Below are 17,490 nucleotides of genomic sequence, written 5' to 3'. Positions count from 1 at the left end.
TTAGATCTGAATGAGTGCCGCACCAAGCCGGGCATCTGTAAGAACAGTCGCTGTGTGAACACGGTGGGCCTCTCATCCCCCCATTCTCTCCTCCCATCACTCATCCCCCCTTCTCTCCTGCTTTTCTCTCTCCTGCTCTCCTCTCTCCTGCTACTCTCTCCTCTTGATGTTCACCTTCTCTCCCCCTCCTCTGTCCCCCTCTCCTCCAGATCTGAATGAGTGCCGCACCAAGCCGGGCATCTGTAAGAATGGCCGCTGCGTCAACACAGTGGGGAGCTACCGCTGTGAATGTAACGAAGGCTTCCAGACAAGCTCTACAGGCACAGAGTGCATAGGTAAGACACATACACACACACACACACACACACACACACACACACACACACACACACACACACACACACACACACACACACACACACACACACACACACACACACACACACACACACACACACAGCTTTACAGACACAGAGTGTATAAGTAAGAACAGACCACACACACACACTAATTTCTCTCTCTTTCTCTTTCTCACTCACTTACACACACACAAACGCACACATGCACCGCCAACACTTATGCAGCTTCATGTAAATCGAGGAAATCACACAAGTACAGTAAACAGTCATGATGACTGAATGAAAGTGAGTATTGAAGGGAACCATTTGCAATTTCATGTCCGTCATTTGATTACTTTTGTATTCTTATTGACTTAAGACAAAGACCTTTCATCCATTTCCAATCAAAAGCCATATACTTTCCAACAATTAACACTGCAAGACTCGATGACCAAATGTGATTTCACTCAAGCACATGAATATTGCTCTCCTTGTCTCTCTCCCTACATCCTTTTCCCTCTCGCTACTCCTCCGTCCCTCCACCCCACCATCAATCCATCCCTCCATCCATCTCTACATCCCCCTCCTTCCTATTTCTCCTCCATCTTCCCACCTCTCCCTGCCATCTGCTATTCTATTCTATAATATAATGTAATATAATGTCAAATCTCCTCTCCTCCTCTCCTCTCCAGACAACAGGCAGGGCTTCTGCTTTACAGAGGTCCTCCAGACCATGTGCCAGCAATCCTCCACCAATCGCAACAGCGTCACCAAGTCCGAGTGCTGCTGTAACGGAGGTCGCGGCTGGGGCCCGCAGTGCGAGCTGTGCCCTCTGCCCGGCACCGTGCTCTACAAGAAGATGTGCCCTCTGGGACCCGGGTACACCACCGACGGCAGAGGTGAGACCCCTGTGGGGAGAGCATGGGAATGGGAGTGTGTGTGTGTGTGTGTGTTTTTTTTGTGTTTGTGCGTGTGTGCCTGTCTGTGTGCCTGCTTATGTGTGTGTTTGTACGTGTGCGTTTGTGTGTGATTGTGTTTGTGTTTGTGTTTTTTGCGTGTGCGTGCGTGCGTGCGTGCGTGCGTGCGTGCATGCGTGCGTGTGTCTGGCTGTGTGTGTGAGCATGTGTGTGTGTGTGTGTTTGTATGTTTGTCTTTGCCTTTTTGTGATTGTATGTGTGTGTGTGTGTGTGTGATGGGGTGTCTGTTTGAAAGAAGATAGACTAAAATGAAATTGACAGATGGGTCCAGTATACAAATTTGGATTTGTGTGAAAAGAGACATGTGGTGTCGTTGTGCGTGTGCGTGTGTGTGTGTGTGTGTGTGTGTGTGTGTGTGCGCGCGAGAGAGCCTACGTACGGGCATGCATGTGTGCAATGCATGTATTTTATGTGTGCACTGTGCACCCATAAATGACTTGTGAGCTACCACGGTAAGGCCAGCCAGCCATGTGTTATTTTTCCTCCCTCCCTCCTCAGCTGGCACTGCAGTACATGTATTAATATATGGCTCCACTCTATTCTCCATGTTGTAAACGCTGCAGTGCCTTATGTCACTAGCAGGTGTTAAATCACCGCTCTGTGGAGGTAGCAGCCACATGTACATGTAGTCGAGTACAGCCAAGTCAAGGCAAAGCACCCCACTGAGCTGGGCAAGAAGAGTAATAGCAGCAGTACATTATTCTAGTCCCCCCACTGTGTGTGTGTGTTTGTGTGTGTGTGTGTGTGTGTGTGTGTGTGTGTGTGTGTGTGTGTGTGTGTGTGTGTGTGTGTGTGTGTGTGTGTGTGTGTGTGTGTGTGTGTGTGTGTGTGTGTGTGTGTGTGTGTGTGTGTGTGTGTGTGTGTGTGTGTGTGTGTGCGCCTTAATGGCCGTATTGATTTCATCGCTGCTTGCAAATAATGGTAAATTTTTCCCCCAGCATGAGTACACAATGTTTGTCTGTCTTTCTTGCCCAAAATGTGTGTGTGTGTTTTTTTGTGTTAAAGACAATGAGAAGGAAAGGCTGTTTGCTTAAGTGTTTGGTGTGTGTGTGTGTGTGTGTGTGTGTGTGTGTGTGTGTGTGTGTGTGTGTGTGTGTGTGTGTGTGTGTGTGTGTGTGTGTGTGTGTGTGTGCGTGCGCGTGCGTCTGTATGTGCTCGCGCGCGCGTGTGTGTTTCAGACGTTAACGAGTGCCAGGTGCTGCCCAACCTGTGTAAGAATGGCCAGTGCATCAACACCATCGGCTCCTTCCGCTGCCACTGTGATGTGGGGTACAGCCCAGACTTCACTGGAACCACCTGCGTCGGTACGGCCCAGTCAGGAAATATTCATGAAATCAAATATTTATGAAATCTAAAAATAATAATTTATTCAATATTTATTTATTATATACATTTGTATATACAGCATAAGGGTCAAGGATGTCGTTGTACCACCTGACGGTCTGAACCCAAAAAAACAACGTCATTGACCCATAAATAGTTTGAAATGTATGACTGTATCGCTGGCACCACCTGCGCTAGCCTGGTACATTATGATACATGATATTACAAACAACACTGATATATTCAAGTCCTCCTTAACCATTTTGCTGTTCTTTTCTGTTGTTTTGTTTGTTTTTTGTTGCCCATGATCTCTGGGCTACTGGTCCACAGATACGGATGAGTGCTCCCAGTCTCCTAAGCCCTGTAACTTCCTGTGTAAGAACACGGAGGGCAGCTACCTCTGCTCCTGCCCCAGGGGCTACACCCTGCAGCCCGACGGGAAGTCCTGCAAAGGTCAGTCCAGCAGACAGCAACATGTACACTCAATCATCCATATCAAGTGTTATACATAGTGGCTACGTTTACATGAGACATTTAATTCAGAATTAAGTCTATTTAATCCTGAATGAAGATTAATTCTGCTTTGAAAGCGTCATGTAAACACTTCAAAGTAAACTTGATGGAACTATTTAACCCATTTTTTTTTGTGATTAACTTTTTATTAGATTTTTTAAAAACAAAAAAAGAAACAAACAAACACACAAACAAACAAACAAACAAACCGTCATCCTCATAACATGAAGTCAGGGAATAGTGGACAAAGAAGGGGGGGGGGGAGGGGGGGGGACTATTTAACCCATTGACGCCTAAGGCACTGGCAAAAAAGGGTGCTGAATGCCTGAGCCCTTTTTAAGAAAAGCTGCCCTCAGCCTATAGAAACCTAAAAATCTCAGCTTGTGAAGCACATAAACATATATTCTAAGTTGCATTTAAACACTAAGACCCTCATATTTTATTAGAATGTGCTCATTCATCTCAAACAAACAGATTTTTAATAAAGTTGATGCAGCTCCAGGCGCCAGGGCCAATGTTGCACAACGCAACATCAGGCATCAATGGGTTAATTCTGAATTCTGAATTCATGTAAATGTAGCCACTGTATAATCATCATCATCATCATCATCATTGTAATATCATCGTATATTATATCATATATGGTCTTCATCAATTATAAACTTTGAAGTTGGAATATTTTGCTAGAAAAAGAACATTTTGACTTGATTTGATATGATTTGACTAAATAACAGCAGCATCTTAACACCATGCAAAATCAAATGAAAGTCAGTCTGTTCCCCACCCATTGCCTAACTGTTGGATGGAATTGCATACTCACCCTGGTTGTAATACCACACATTGCCTTTCCCAGCATTTACTGTGAGCTTTGCTTTTGTCAAAATAACTTGAATAAATAAGAAGTGGGCTTTTGTGAACGAACAAGAAAACAAAGGCTACAGTATCACATGTTTAATCACTCTTGCCTTGGCCAACCTTGGACTTGACCTTGGGATTGGAAATATCCCACACAGCATTGTAATCCTAGCCCCGTATGTTTATAAGGCCAGCTCGCCCATAAATCCTCACAAAGCATTTCGCCATCCTGCCCGAAGCCTCTGTCCTCCTTACCCCTAAATACACGTCTGCCAATAAATAAAACATGCTTCTTTCTTTTATCCCCCCCCCCCCTCGCCCCCTAACGTAGATTTGGACGAGTGCTCCACCAAGCAGCACAACTGCCAGTTCCTGTGTGTCAACACCATCGGTGGATTCACCTGCAAGTGTCCCGCTGGCTTCACCCAGCACCAGACGGCCTGTATAGGTAAGCACACAACACCAAACTGCCAGTATAGGTAATCATTAACAGGGCTGTATAAGGTAAGCACACGGCACGGCATCACACAGCCTGCGTTGGTGAGCACACATCCAGCCTGGGGCAGCCGTGGGCACACATCCAACCTGGTGCAGCCGTGGCCTTGTAGTTAAGGAAAAGGGCTTTACATCAGAGGGTTGCAGGTTCGAATCCCACCCTTCCACTACCTATCTCACTGTAACCAATACCCTTCACTTAAAATAGATGCCAGTCGCTTTGGATAAATGTGTAATGTGATAAATAAAATAGTGTAACATCACCAGGCATATCTGTAAGGTATTTAGGTTTACAACTCACTTTGGGTTAACTTACCTTGGTTAGTAATGAAACACCTTATAGGAGTATACCAGGAAGAGCAGCTGTTACCTTGGCTGTTCTCTAGGAGGGAATTCCTGTTTTGGAATGCGTTCTTAACTGCCGTGTTAGTTGGTTGCTTTTGTTTTTCCATTTCCTTTCTTTATTTTCTTGCTCTCCCTGGTCTCGTGTTAGTGTCTGTTTTGTCTATTCTGCCTTTCTCTTTATCTTCTTTCAACAACTTTGCTCTTTAATATCTCCTTTCTTTGTCCTTCCGCTGTCAACAAACCCCCTCTTCCCTCTTCCCTGTTTTTCGCTCACTATCAACCTTTTAAATTTTTTCTGCCACTGTTTCCTTACCCATTTTTTGTTTGTGCTTGTGTGTGTGTGTGGTGTGTGTGTGTGTGTGTCTCTCTCTCTCTCTCTCTCTCTCTCTCTCTCTCTCTCTCTCTCTCTCTCTCTCTCTCTCTCTCTCTCTCTCTCTCTCTCTCTGTCTCTCTCTCTCTCTCTCTCTCTCTCTCTCTCTCTCTCTCTCTCTCTCTGTCCGTCCTCCTCCTCTTCTTAGACAATAATGAATGTAGCCAGACTGATGTGTGTGGATCGCGTGCATCCTGCCAGAACACCCCGGGCAGCTTCAACTGTGAGTGTGGAAAGGGCTTCTCCCTGGATTCCACGGGCATCAACTGCGAAGGTGAGCTCACTCACTCCCTCCCTCACTCCCTCATCAACAGAGGTGTCAAAAGTATAAGTAAAGTTATAGTATACAAGTCAGTGGGGGGGAAGGATCGACAAAGAACCTTAGATTGGAATCGAACCGGGGTCACCGGCGTGATGGTATGACATCTTAGCTCAATGAGCCAACGCGCCCCCCAGAATGGCTTTTAAAATAATACAAAACAACATGTTGTCTTCAAAAAAACAAACACAAAAACCTCTATATACTGTATGTGTTCTGTGTGTCTGCTCAGATGTGGACGAGTGCGGTGGGAACCATCGTTGCCAACATGGCTGCCAGAACATGATGGGTGGCTTCCGCTGTGGCTGTCCTCAGGGATACGTGCAGCACTACCAGTGGAACCAGTGTGTGGGTAAGTTCTAGATACGTGCAGCACTACCAGTGGAACCAGTGTGTGGGTGAGTTGCAGACCCAGGGCCACTGACAGCTTTTGGTCAGGCCCAGGACAAAGTCATGTGAAAGGGGCCCTCGCTAAATTCATTCGATGTTATGAGGACCCAGTTCGGGCCCTCCTTGCTCCTCTGGGCCCGGGACCGTTGAAGAGTGGGTGGCTACTCGCGTGCAAAGTCATTTTTTACAGTTGCTACGTAGACAGACAGGTGCCACATAGTGGATGAAGGATGGTCTGCACACTGCACGTTTGCTCTGGAAATTAAACTGTATTTAGGTAGAAAATGTATATTTTTGACACACTGGGCCTTTATACTGCGGTTTGATCCCCTTGATCATTATCATATAGGCTATATGTACCATTTGCATATCATATGTTGTCATGTATCATATTTTATCATCAGGGCATTCTGCAGACCAACCTTCCTTATTCTGAGAGAACAAAGGAAAACACATACTTCATACTTCTAGTGACAATGCGGTGTAACCAGAGTAGGACCAGCGTAGACATGAATAAAAGGGAAGCAATCTGGTGCCACACGGATGCCTTTTTAGCTATGTCTTATTTATTTACAGTGCAGTAGACTAACGTTTCGGCAAAGCGCCTTCATCAGAGTCCATCCTTATTCTCAGAGCGTTACACTCAGCCACTGCCAGCCTCTCAGGATTATCATAGATATTTGCGTATCAGATGTTGCCATATCATATTTGACCATCAGGGCATTGTGCACAACAACCTTCCTTATTCTCAGTCGTTTCACTCCGCCATGGCCAGTCTCTCGGGAATGGGCACCAGCCAACGCGACTTTCACACTGACTCAACACCAGCCAGTCTGTTTGACATATGGTTCACAATCCACTTTCCAAGCACCCGCTCGCTTGCCCCAGAATCTGTGCACCACAAGTGGTGGAAAAATCGTGTCGGACAACATATGCTACCCACCCCACGCCCTCTCCACAATCCTGGGGTGCATTTCTGGAAAGCATAGTTGCTAACTATGTTAGCTACTTTGTTGGTTGCAATGCAATTTCCCATTGGCAACTACCGAAGTTGCTAACTGCTAACAACTACGCTTTCCAGAAGTGCACCCCAGATTGGAAAAAGGGGGGGGGGGGGGGGGGGGTCTTGTGCCATGTGTATGTGATTTTCAGTAATTAGGCAATGCACTTAGATGGGGATTTGTGAGTTTAGAATCAATTGCTGCAGAAAATGAGCAGATTTGCGACTTTGGATACACTTATCCGGATATTTTTAAAAATGGCTATTTTTTACCATTAATATATGTCTTTTAAACCCATTTACATGGCATGTGAATAAAAAATAACTATTGTGACAGGTGTGTTTTAAAAATCTCCACTTAAAACTAAGTGGCAAAGAGTATGCGTTAACAAAAACATCCATTTACTGTACATGTTAACAGTACCTCAGTGCGTGGCACAGTGTTGTTGTTTTCCCGAGGCTGGTTTTGACACCTCTGATGGAAGGCCGCGAGCAGCCAAGGGCAATTTCACACTGTACCACCTCTACACTACTTAGTCAGTGTGACTGACCGACCGCGTATTAATTAGTACACACACTTCTTGTTTACAATTTGCCACCATGTCAGGGCTTCTCAACCTATTCCAACTTGGGGCCCACTTGAAATTTTCACAAATGTCCGGGGCCCACTTCTGATCCAATAAACAATACAATCCAGATAAATAGTCAACAGCAAACACAAATATATTTTTGATTTTTAGGAAAATGATTTTTAACGACCCACTTGGAATACCTCCACGATGCACCAGTGGGCCCTGCCCCACAGTTTTAGAATCACTGCTCTATGTTTATGACTCCACCTCCTGCTAGGCTTTGAGCAGTGTTGCCAAGCAATATGGAGATACCCGCAGGCTGTTTGTCAGATCTCGTAACGATCATGACAAATTGCTTGCTGATAAGTGCCTTTCTTTAGAAAATGTGTTGTTTAATATCTGGGAAATCGCTCAAAAGGGATATTGGCATCACAGCCAGCCAGATTTTTCTCAACAATCAGCCTTCCATATCAACATTTACACAGAATGATCAAAGAAACGGAAGCTGCTGTATACTGGTGAAACTAATAAAGTGTGTTTTTTTTACAGGCCTCTAAATTAACACCAGCCAAATGGCCAAATCCTGGTGAAATTTCAGGTTGGCTGGTAGAAAAGACCAATTTACTAACCACTTTGACCCATTAACGAGTGTGTGTTTAGCTAGTAAGATTACAGTTTTTCTCTATTGTTTCCACACAATATTTCTGGTACTTCACACACAATTCTGGAAACATCTCATCCATTTCCCAACTCCCCTAACCAATGTCACTGAATTACCTTTTTAGAGGAGAGTACATTGTTTTGAGACAATTTTTCAGGAGAAGTGAGGGGTTTTAATCGTTTTCGAGGCAATTCGAGGCATGTTTCCAGAAATTGTGTGTAAGCAATTGAGAAAAACTAACATCAACTAGCCATTTTGGCTGGTGATGAAAAAAAGTTCATTCAGATCCCTGTTGACATCAAACGTGTGTGTCTTCTTGTCACAGATGAGAACGAGTGTTCCAGCAACCAGGCGTGTGGCTCCGCCTCGTGCTACAATACTCTGGGCAGCTTCAAGTGCGTGTGCCCCTCGGGCTTCGACTTTGAGCACGGAGGTTGCCAGGACGTGAACGAGTGTTCCATGGGCAGCAACCCCTGCAGCTTCGGCTGCTCCAACACCGATGGAGGATACCTGTGTGGCTGCCCCGGCGGGTACTACAGAGCGGGACAAGGGTGAGTAACCACACCTGGCAACCACACTCTTGACCCATTTTGGCCTAAGGCACCTCCACAAACGCTTGCTAAATGTCTAAGCCCTTTTAAGGAAAAGGTGCCCTCAGCTTATAAAAACCTAAATGTCTCAGAAGCACATACAAACATGAAATAAATTGTATTGACCCTCATCTTGCACTAGAATGTGTTCATTCAGCTTTTACATACCCACATTTTTAAAAACTCAAATCTCAAGAGCCTGAATGCAGTGTCTATGTCGCTCCAGGCGCCTAGGTCAATGCAACATATACATGTATGCAGCATCAGGCTTAAATGGGTTAACCCTTAGCGCAGAGCCTCACCAAAATGGTTATGACCAAGTCTTAATCGGTTACCCAAGACTCCTTGCATTGTCATAGCAATGTTGCTATGATGTAGTCGAGTGTCTTCAGCAAAGAGTGAATAGACCTGTCGGCGGGGCCACCTGCAGTAAGAGGCTACACAATAGTATGAAATACAGTTGTTCTGTGACTTGTTCTAGCATAGTGCAGAATATGCTGTAGTACTTCAAAGAACTTTCAGTGCAATGGCATGGCCTTTCACTTCACAGAGTGTAGCACTATTAGAACAGTACTTAAATAGAGCTTACTCTGATTTTCATCCTCCTCTTCCTCCTCCTCCACCTCCTCATCTTCCACCACCACCTCCTACTCCTCCTCCTCTTCCTCCTCCTCTTCCTCCTCCTCCTCCTCTTCCTTCTCCTCCACCTCCTCCTCCTCTTCCTCCTCCACCACCTCCTCCTCCTCCACTTCCTCCTCCTCCTCCTCTTTCTCCTCATCCACCTCCTCATCTTCCACCACTTCCTCTTCCTCCTCCTCCACTCCTCCTCATCTTCCTCCTCCTCCTCATCTTCCTCCTCCTCCTGCTCCTCCTCCTCTTCCACCTCCTCATCTTCCACCACCACCTCCTCCTCCTCCTCCTCTTCCTTCTCCTCCTCAGACACTGTATCACAGGAGCAGGCTTCCCTGGCCAGTTCAACCAGGATGCTGATGGCGAGGACACCCTGTCTCATGAGGCATGCTACGAGTGCAAGATCAACGGGGACGCTGGCAAGAACGGACGCCACAGACGAAACGCTGCTGACAAGCAGGTACAGTAATGGCGGCTGTGGATCTTGTCTACACACACACACACACACACACACACACACACACACACACACACACACACACACACACACACACACACACACACACACACACACACACACACACACACACACACACACACACACACGACACAATTTGGCTAAATTGTAGGAAATTGTATCTAAGAAATACAAATGTCTTCCCGAGACCCCCAGCGAGAATGTAGTGTCCAGTATTTTTTTCATAGACAGCTGGCAGCCCTACTTCTATATACAACAGTATTATCATTAGCTCCTATAATATTATAAAATATCTAACGATGGAGTTGTTGCTCCGCATTATGCTAGTGTGTTGGCGTCTATATAACAGTATTATCATTAGCTCCTATAATATAATAATATATCTGCTACTACGATGCTGTTGTTGTTGTGCAGGAGAAGGTGAGCATGGCCAGCCTGGACATCCAGGAGTCCATCCCCATGAACGTGTCGCTGGCGTCGCTGCTGAACCGCGAGCCCCTGCTGGAGCTGCTGCCGGCCCTGGAGCCCCTGGAGCACCACGTGCGCTACGTCATCACGCACGGCGAGCACGCCGACTTCTTCCGGCTGCAGGAGCGGCGGGACGGCAAGAGCATACTACGCCTGGGCCGCAAGGCGCCGCCGCCGGGCTCCTACCGGCTGGAGATCGCCAGCCTGCCGCTCTTCGGCCCGCGCCAGCTGCGGCAGCTAGAGGACCAGCATGACAACGACTACCTGCTGGGCGAGATCGGAGACGCGCTGCGCATCAAGCTGCACATCCACCTGCACTGAGCCCCCACCTTGTCCCCGCCCCAGAACCTTCCCCCGGCCTCTGCCTTCTCCCTCCCACCACCCACCCACAAGTCCTGGACTGTCCCCCTTACCAAACCCTGCAATACACCCCACCCCACCCCACCCGACCGCCCCCTTTCCCCGCCATACCTAACCCTCTTTTTCCTGTCACCTTATCCTTGATACTTTATACTACCCAAAGCCGGGCAACGTGGCCCAAAAAAAACTGTGTCGACCACCTACCACTTTTTTTTTTCTTTTGTTTGTTTGCTGTTGTTGTTTTTTTCCATTGTTACCCAGGGGGCCATGCATACTAAGAAGCTGGTTTAGTAGTAAACCAGGTTAAATTAACCTTGTAGTAGAGGTAAATCGTCTAATAGAGGAGCCTGGAGTCTTCATTTTCTTTACTAAATGATGCTGGCAGGTACATCTATTAGTAGGTTTACCACTTCCTGTAGGTAGTTTAACTGAGCCTGGTTTATCACTTAACCATGTTTTTACTATACCCCCTGGTCCACTGCCAATCCCACCCCCTTCCTCCTGGAGTCCCTATCGATACCAAATCCACTAGATTACAGACAGGTCATGTGGCTATTGGCTTTATTTTATGATGGCCATAGTAGAGACGAGACGAGAGGAGAGAGCTGACATTTTTGTAATTCCAACTTAATATGTAAAGCTTGCAACACTTGCACCAGGTTTTAGCCCAAAAGGCCAAACATTCTTTAGGGCTTTGAAGTTTTGCAAACATGGAGGACTTTTTGCAGAACATTGAGAAGGAACAAAACATCTTTGAAGTTTACAGCTAAACAAATTGGTGCAAAAAAAAAAATGTTACTTTTCCATCACTCCGTTGACTTTTCCAGGCTTGGTCATTAAACCATTAAAGCCATGTTGTAATTTGTAGCTATCAATGAAACATTTGTACAGAAAAAGCAACCATGAGTAAGTGTCGGTTAGAGATGCTCCAACCAGCCACTCACCTTTCTGTAATCTCGTTCAACACTGGGGTGACACAACAGACTCTTGCTTCAATCAGTATTCTCTATGTTTCTCTATGTATTGTCGCTGTATTGTGCTGTTTAAAGATTTTTTTAAAAAAGCATTCACAAGAAGGACTGCAGCAATCATCATCACATTTCAGGTTTCCAGAGAGAGTAGAACATGGATCAGTTCTGAAGGGAGGTGATGTTTTGTAATGAATTGGTGCTGTTTTTCATGTACTGTTGCCCCTGTGCATTTGCTTGTGCTGTCCCCTCCCTGTTACCTCAACTTCTCTGTCCCTCGTTGTTTGGTCGTGTTGTCGCTGAGTTGTAGTATTGTATATCAACAGCAGGGAGCGCTCTCTGCCCCCACCCAATTCGCTCAGTGTGACCAGGTAGGGGCAAAAGACACCGCTTCCATCGAGGAGCTGCAGTTGCTTGTAGTTGTCGTGCACTGAAGCTGCTCTTAAAGAGTTTTTAATCAGGGACAAAGTCACCAGTAGCATATACCAAACAGGTTGTGGACAATGATGGATGGGGCTATTAACACTACACCACACAATAGGTGGTCTTGAAAGGAGCAGGTTGATAAGCCTTTGGTGGATAGACCATCATAAGCCTCACTTCAAACAGAGGTACTTGTAGACACATTTGCCTTCTCAATGCAAAAGGGCTTGAAGAGATCTCACCACTCATCACAGAGGGGGACAGACACAGGCAAGCACTGGTCCTCTCTGGCCTACCATTACATCTCCATCAGGTCATAGTTCATTTGACATCTTAATGTTGTTTTGTTTTGTTTTCTTTCTTTGAGAAGAGAAAAGGTGCTAAATAATTACAACTCTTTCGCTGTACTAAGAGAAAATGCAGTCTCGATTCTTGATTGCAACATTTTATGAGTGTTTTTTCCCTTGTTTTTGTTTTTTGTTATATGTTTTTGTCTGTCTCTTGTAATGTCTTGATGCTGAAAACCAATATTATACAAACTCGCTTCTTGAAAAAAAATTTAATTGTATATTTTAAAGTAAATGGAAGAATTTTGTCTGAAGAGCATCACGGCTGCCAAAACACTTACTTGTAAACACGACATTGAAGGCCTAAATGTGCTGATGACTTTGTTTTGCTCAGATAGAAAAGAAAGCAACCAATCACAGAGCAGTCAGCTGGCATCGTTAACCAATCCCAGGGAGGCCAATAAATATAAATGAATAAATAACGACAAATAACGTTTACGCTATGCTCCCACTCTCGTGACCCTACGATGACCAGCGCTCAGACACATCACTCAAGCTTCTGAAACCAGCAGCAAAACGTCAGATTCAGGGACCCGCACAGCGACAGATCTCCATGCCTTAGGGACTTCCATGATGTATTTTGCTGTTTAGTCCTGCGGAAGTTGTAAAATCACATGGGGCCTGTACTAAGAAGCTGGTTCAGGAGTAAACCAGGTTAAGTTAAGAGGTAAATCATCTAATCGAAGGGCCTGGAGTCGCTCGAGGCTCTTCTTATTTATCTGATTTACCTCTTAACTTGGACGCCATTTCTCGAAAGCATCATTGCTAACCTGTTAGCAACTTACAAGGTTTCCAATGGGAAATTGCATTGCAATCAAGTAAGCAACGGTGTTGTCGAGAATGGCACACCTGGTTTACTCCTGATGCAGCTTCTTAGTGTAGGCCCCTTATGCTGGGAACCTGTACAACTCTCACAAGGGTCCGTCCCTGTAGCATGCATTCACCTCCTGCCTCTGGTGCTGAAACAAAAAAGGATATTTCAACTCTGAACATCAAGGTTACTGCACTGTTGAAACAGCCTGACCTATATTTATACATAACCATTTTTTGTTTACCATGGGAAAACTTTGTATACTTTGTATCTTTTTTTGTTTTGTTGGTTTGTTTTTTTATGACTATGATGATTATTATTATTATTATTTTATTTGCCACTACATGTAAAAGAATGTGTGTGTGTGTGTGTGTGTACTGTACTTCAGCTTTAGCATCAAACTTGAAACACACTTTAACATCAGTCAATCTGTTCTCAGTAATGCTCAGGATGGTGTGATGTATAGGCCCAATTTCCCAGAAGCCCTTGCAAAGGTTTCCATGACGATTTTATGAGCCATAACATTTCAATGACGATAACTAATCTGAACATCTTGATTTTTCTCTGTTCATTGAGTCAAATAATCTTTTTTTTAATACTGAGGAAATGTGCATGATCTCAAGATCAACGGGCCTATATATCAACCACTCTGAGTAGGCTGCATACATTTTTTTTGTAAAGTTTCACCAGACGCATCGTCCATCAATAAACCTTGTGGGTTATATTTTTCACTGTGTTGCAGCATTCATTTGTGTGTGAGCCAAATGGGAAACGCTTACGGCCTATTAAAGCTAATTTAAGGGGTACAGCCGACTGTGGCAAAATGGTGTATTGATCTGACAGGGGAATTTAATTCACCTTCTTCAGCACTTAACCCCCACACACAGGAAATTAGAAGAAGAAGAAGAAAAAAAACACCACATGGAGGAACCCCACATTTTATTTACCAGAATTCACCCCGCTTTGCAAAAACATATCATTAAGAAAATATCCAATCTACTTACAAATCTTTAAAACACCAACAGTAAGCGGCACAATCTGCTCTCCCCCCATTTACAGTCAATTTAAAGTCGATAATCAAGATTAAAGAGCATCTGTACAAATCAGATAGCCAAAGAGAGCAAGAGAGAGAGAGAGGGGAAGTATAGGAGAGAGAAAACACATTAGCAAAAAGGGATGACTCTTGTGAGTCAGGTTAGAAAAATAAAGCATTTCTGAAGTTTCTAAAAGTTGCAAGTTCACACCAAGCTCAAGGGATCGACTAGTGCTACCAAAAGCAACCAAACAGCATGAGGGGCGCCACAAAGTATACTGGATAATATGGCTTCTCAGTTATGTACATGGACACATGGAAAGGCTGAAGCCTGAAAAAGTTGATAAAATACACAAGGAAACACATTGCTAGTGTCCTTTAAAGGGAAATCTGCTCATTGTAAACAAGTGTTATACCACAATCAGGTAGCTGTATACCTTGTTTTACTGTCCCTGTTACAGTACATCAACTGTGACAAAATGTATAACAATGTAAAACTACCGTATGTAATTACACAGTACTCTAGGTTGGGAGTTAGATGTAGGTAGGCTACATAAGATAACATATTACATGTACAAATGAAGACTTTTGTTGCAAAATGATGTAAGCACCTTTTTCTTACTTTTGTATTTTATTATTGGAAATTAGTTCTTGCCATTCAAATATTTTGAGAACATACTTTTTTAACACATACAAATGCATTTTGCAATGGACAATGGGCAATATGAAAATGTCGATTCCCCAAATGTTTCTTCCAAAATGAATATACCTCATTTTGCAACGAAGCTCTCCAAATGAAGACTTCTTTTCCAAAATGAGATATATCCATTTTATAGAATGTTGGGAAATTGACATTTTTNTATTGGGCATTCCATTGTAATGCATTGTAAAATGCATTTTATAGAGGTTTAAAAAGTATGTTCTCCCAACAGTTGAATGGCAAGAGTTCACACATAGATGATAGGACTTCTTAACGGTAAATTCTAATATTAAAATGCAAAAAGTAAAAAATAGTGGATATAGCGTTTTGGAAAAGAGCTCTTCAAATATACTTCAAAGGGACTGTAAAATGAAGTGCTACCCCACAATCTACAATTCATCTGTTACAGTGCTTAACAACCTGGTATAACATTATCTTTCACTCTCAAAAAACAAAACGGATAAACTACAATATTAAGATGAAACATTTGAGCGATATGGAAGTTGCCAGACATCAAGCATTGAAATAACAATGCCATTACACTTGAAAAGGGTTTGTGTGTGCGTGTGTAACATTTATGTCCTTATGTACATATTATGAATTGCGGACATAAATACATAAATAAAGTAGTTAGAATGTGTGTGTGTGTGTGTGTGTGTGTGTGTGTGTGTGTGTGTGTGTGTGTGTGTGTGTGTGTGTGTGTGTGTGTGTGTGTGTGTGTGTGTGTGTGTGTGTGTGTGTGTGTGTGTGTGTGTGTGTGTGTGTGTGTGTGTGTTCGAGTACTGTGATGTGATGTGATGTCTGGCATACTGAGATGTGTGTTAGAACTATTTGCAGATCAATGAAAACACCATCTCAGAAGAAGAAGTGACAAAAAAATCACCCAGGAGGAGCATCACCTCACTACGCTCCATCTGCCACTCTTGACCCTGTTCACTAATGCATGTCACAACCAGGGCCGGATTAACGCATAGGCTACATATGGCTGCAGCCTAGGGCCCCCCACCTGCCAGGGGCCCCCTGATTGGCCAAAAGTCGAAAAATTGCAGAATTGTGATAAGATGCAATATTGAAAATTCATATTCAAATTCATCTGTTGTATCGAGTACAGATTTGAAAAATCTGTCAATACTACTCTCCACGGTTGACAGACAGGTTATCCTTAATTCCTAGCTCGGAAGTTAATGTTAAGATGTATTTTTGCCTCAAAATTTGTCTTGGAGGGGGGCCCACAGCAACCTGTAGCCTAGGGGCCCTGGGCCATCATAATCCGGTCCTGGTCACAACTCTTCAACCCGTCCCAGACATATGTGGCTTGAAGGGTTGGGCACAATATCGCCGCTTCCATAAACCAGCCCCATCACACTACTCCACACCACTCCACGCCACACCACACCACAACACAACACCCAAATACGCACCCACTACCACCCTCTCAATGCTCCACCAGTCAAGGCCCTAGTGTCATTACGTGCACTGCTCACAACACTCAACACTACCGTCCGTCCCTGGAGGGGCTGTCAGCATTAGTCAGACCAGCGCATAGTCGAACTGGCCCCTCTCCAGCCCCTCCTTGTGGTCGGTCCAGGAGGAGGAGGGCATGCGGCTGTAGGGGTCCAGCAGGATGCGGAAGCAGCGCACCAGCAGGAAGACCAGGAAGAGCATCAGGAGCCCCACGAAGGCGAAGGCCGTCTTCTGCTCGGCGTCGCCCACGAAGACGGAGGGGGAGGAGCTGCTGCTGGGGGGCATGCCGGCGGCGCGAAACAGGGGCTCTGGGGAGAAGAGCTCAAAGTCCAAGGTGGGGCCATCGCTCATCCTCCACGGGGGCCAGCGGCAGGACCTGCAGAGCGTCGGCGGGATGGTGACCAGCGGGATGGCGACCAGAGACGCACAGGGGAACAACTGCCGGTGTTTAGGGGGAGAGTAGAGTGGGGGCGCACGTGGGGACGTCTGCTGGAGTTTAGGGGGGAGAGAGGAGTGAAGATGGAGGGTTGGGAGAGGAGAGGAGATGGAGGGTTGGGAGAGGAGAGGAGATGGTTGGTGGACGTGTAGAGGAGCTCCTCACCTCTCTTCTGTTCTCTTCTCTTCTCTTCTCTTCTCTTCTCTTCTCTTCTCTTCTCTTCTCTTCTCTTCTCTTCTCTTCTCTTCTCTTCTCTTCTCTTCTCTTCTCTTCTCTTCTCTTCTCTTCTCTTCTCACTGTTCCCTCCTTTGTCTCCTTTCTGTTCACGCCCTGCAGAAACAGAAGAAAGAGATGATCAACAGATCAGAATATCAGTCCTGGCTATTACAGTAAGGCACCCAAGAGAAGGATCTGGAGAGAGGAACTCAAAGACCAGGATGGGGATGACGCTCATCCTACCGGGCTGGGGACGCAGGGGGGGGGGAAGACCCCGGAGTTTAGGGAGAGAGAGGAGTGGGGATGGAGGGCAGGGAGAGGAGAGGAGAGGAGATGAGAGGGTTGGGTGGGTGGTTTGGGACAGGAGAAGAGAGGGGGTGATGGCTGGAAGCATAGAGAAGAGGGGTG

The 17,490-nt window shown here is 45.2% G+C and overlaps 2 protein-coding genes across 3 annotated transcripts in view; one reads left to right on the top strand and one right to left on the bottom strand.

Annotated features, from left to right (window-relative positions):
* The window catches only part of fbn2b (fibrillin 2b), a 122,636-nt gene extending 108,672 nt beyond the window's left edge, over window positions 1-13,964 (top strand). For both annotated transcript variants that reach the window (XM_063201078.1, XM_063201080.1), the window contains 10 exons: window positions 210-335; window positions 1,031-1,237; window positions 2,494-2,619; window positions 2,969-3,091; window positions 4,338-4,454; window positions 5,365-5,490; window positions 5,768-5,887; window positions 8,484-8,709; window positions 9,688-9,838; window positions 10,271-13,964. In XM_063201078.1, coding sequence (XP_063057148.1) covers window positions 210-335; window positions 1,031-1,237; window positions 2,494-2,619; window positions 2,969-3,091; window positions 4,338-4,454; window positions 5,365-5,490; window positions 5,768-5,887; window positions 8,484-8,709; window positions 9,688-9,838; window positions 10,271-10,645 — 1,697 coding nt within the window. In that variant the 3' untranslated portion in view covers window positions 10,646-13,964. The remainder of the gene's footprint in view (window positions 1-209; window positions 336-1,030; window positions 1,238-2,493; window positions 2,620-2,968; window positions 3,092-4,337; window positions 4,455-5,364; window positions 5,491-5,767; window positions 5,888-8,483; window positions 8,710-9,687; window positions 9,839-10,270) is intronic.
* Window positions 13,965-15,756: 1,792 nt separating this feature from the next.
* LOC134450302 (cortexin-1) overlaps window positions 15,757-17,490 on the bottom strand; it is a 4,307-nt gene continuing 2,573 nt past the window's right edge. Inside the window, exon 2 of the mRNA XM_063200147.1 lies at window positions 15,757-17,196. Coding sequence (XP_063056217.1) covers window positions 16,497-16,781 — 285 coding nt within the window. The 5' untranslated portion in view covers window positions 16,782-17,196 and the 3' untranslated portion in view covers window positions 15,757-16,496. The remainder of the gene's footprint in view (window positions 17,197-17,490) is intronic.

The sequence above is a fragment of the Engraulis encrasicolus genome, chromosome 6, assembly GCF_034702125.1.
Source record: "Engraulis encrasicolus isolate BLACKSEA-1 chromosome 6, IST_EnEncr_1.0, whole genome shotgun sequence".
Classification (NCBI taxonomy): Eukaryota; Metazoa; Chordata; class Actinopteri; order Clupeiformes; family Engraulidae; genus Engraulis; species Engraulis encrasicolus.
This window is presented reverse-complemented; position numbering and strand designations above follow the sequence as displayed.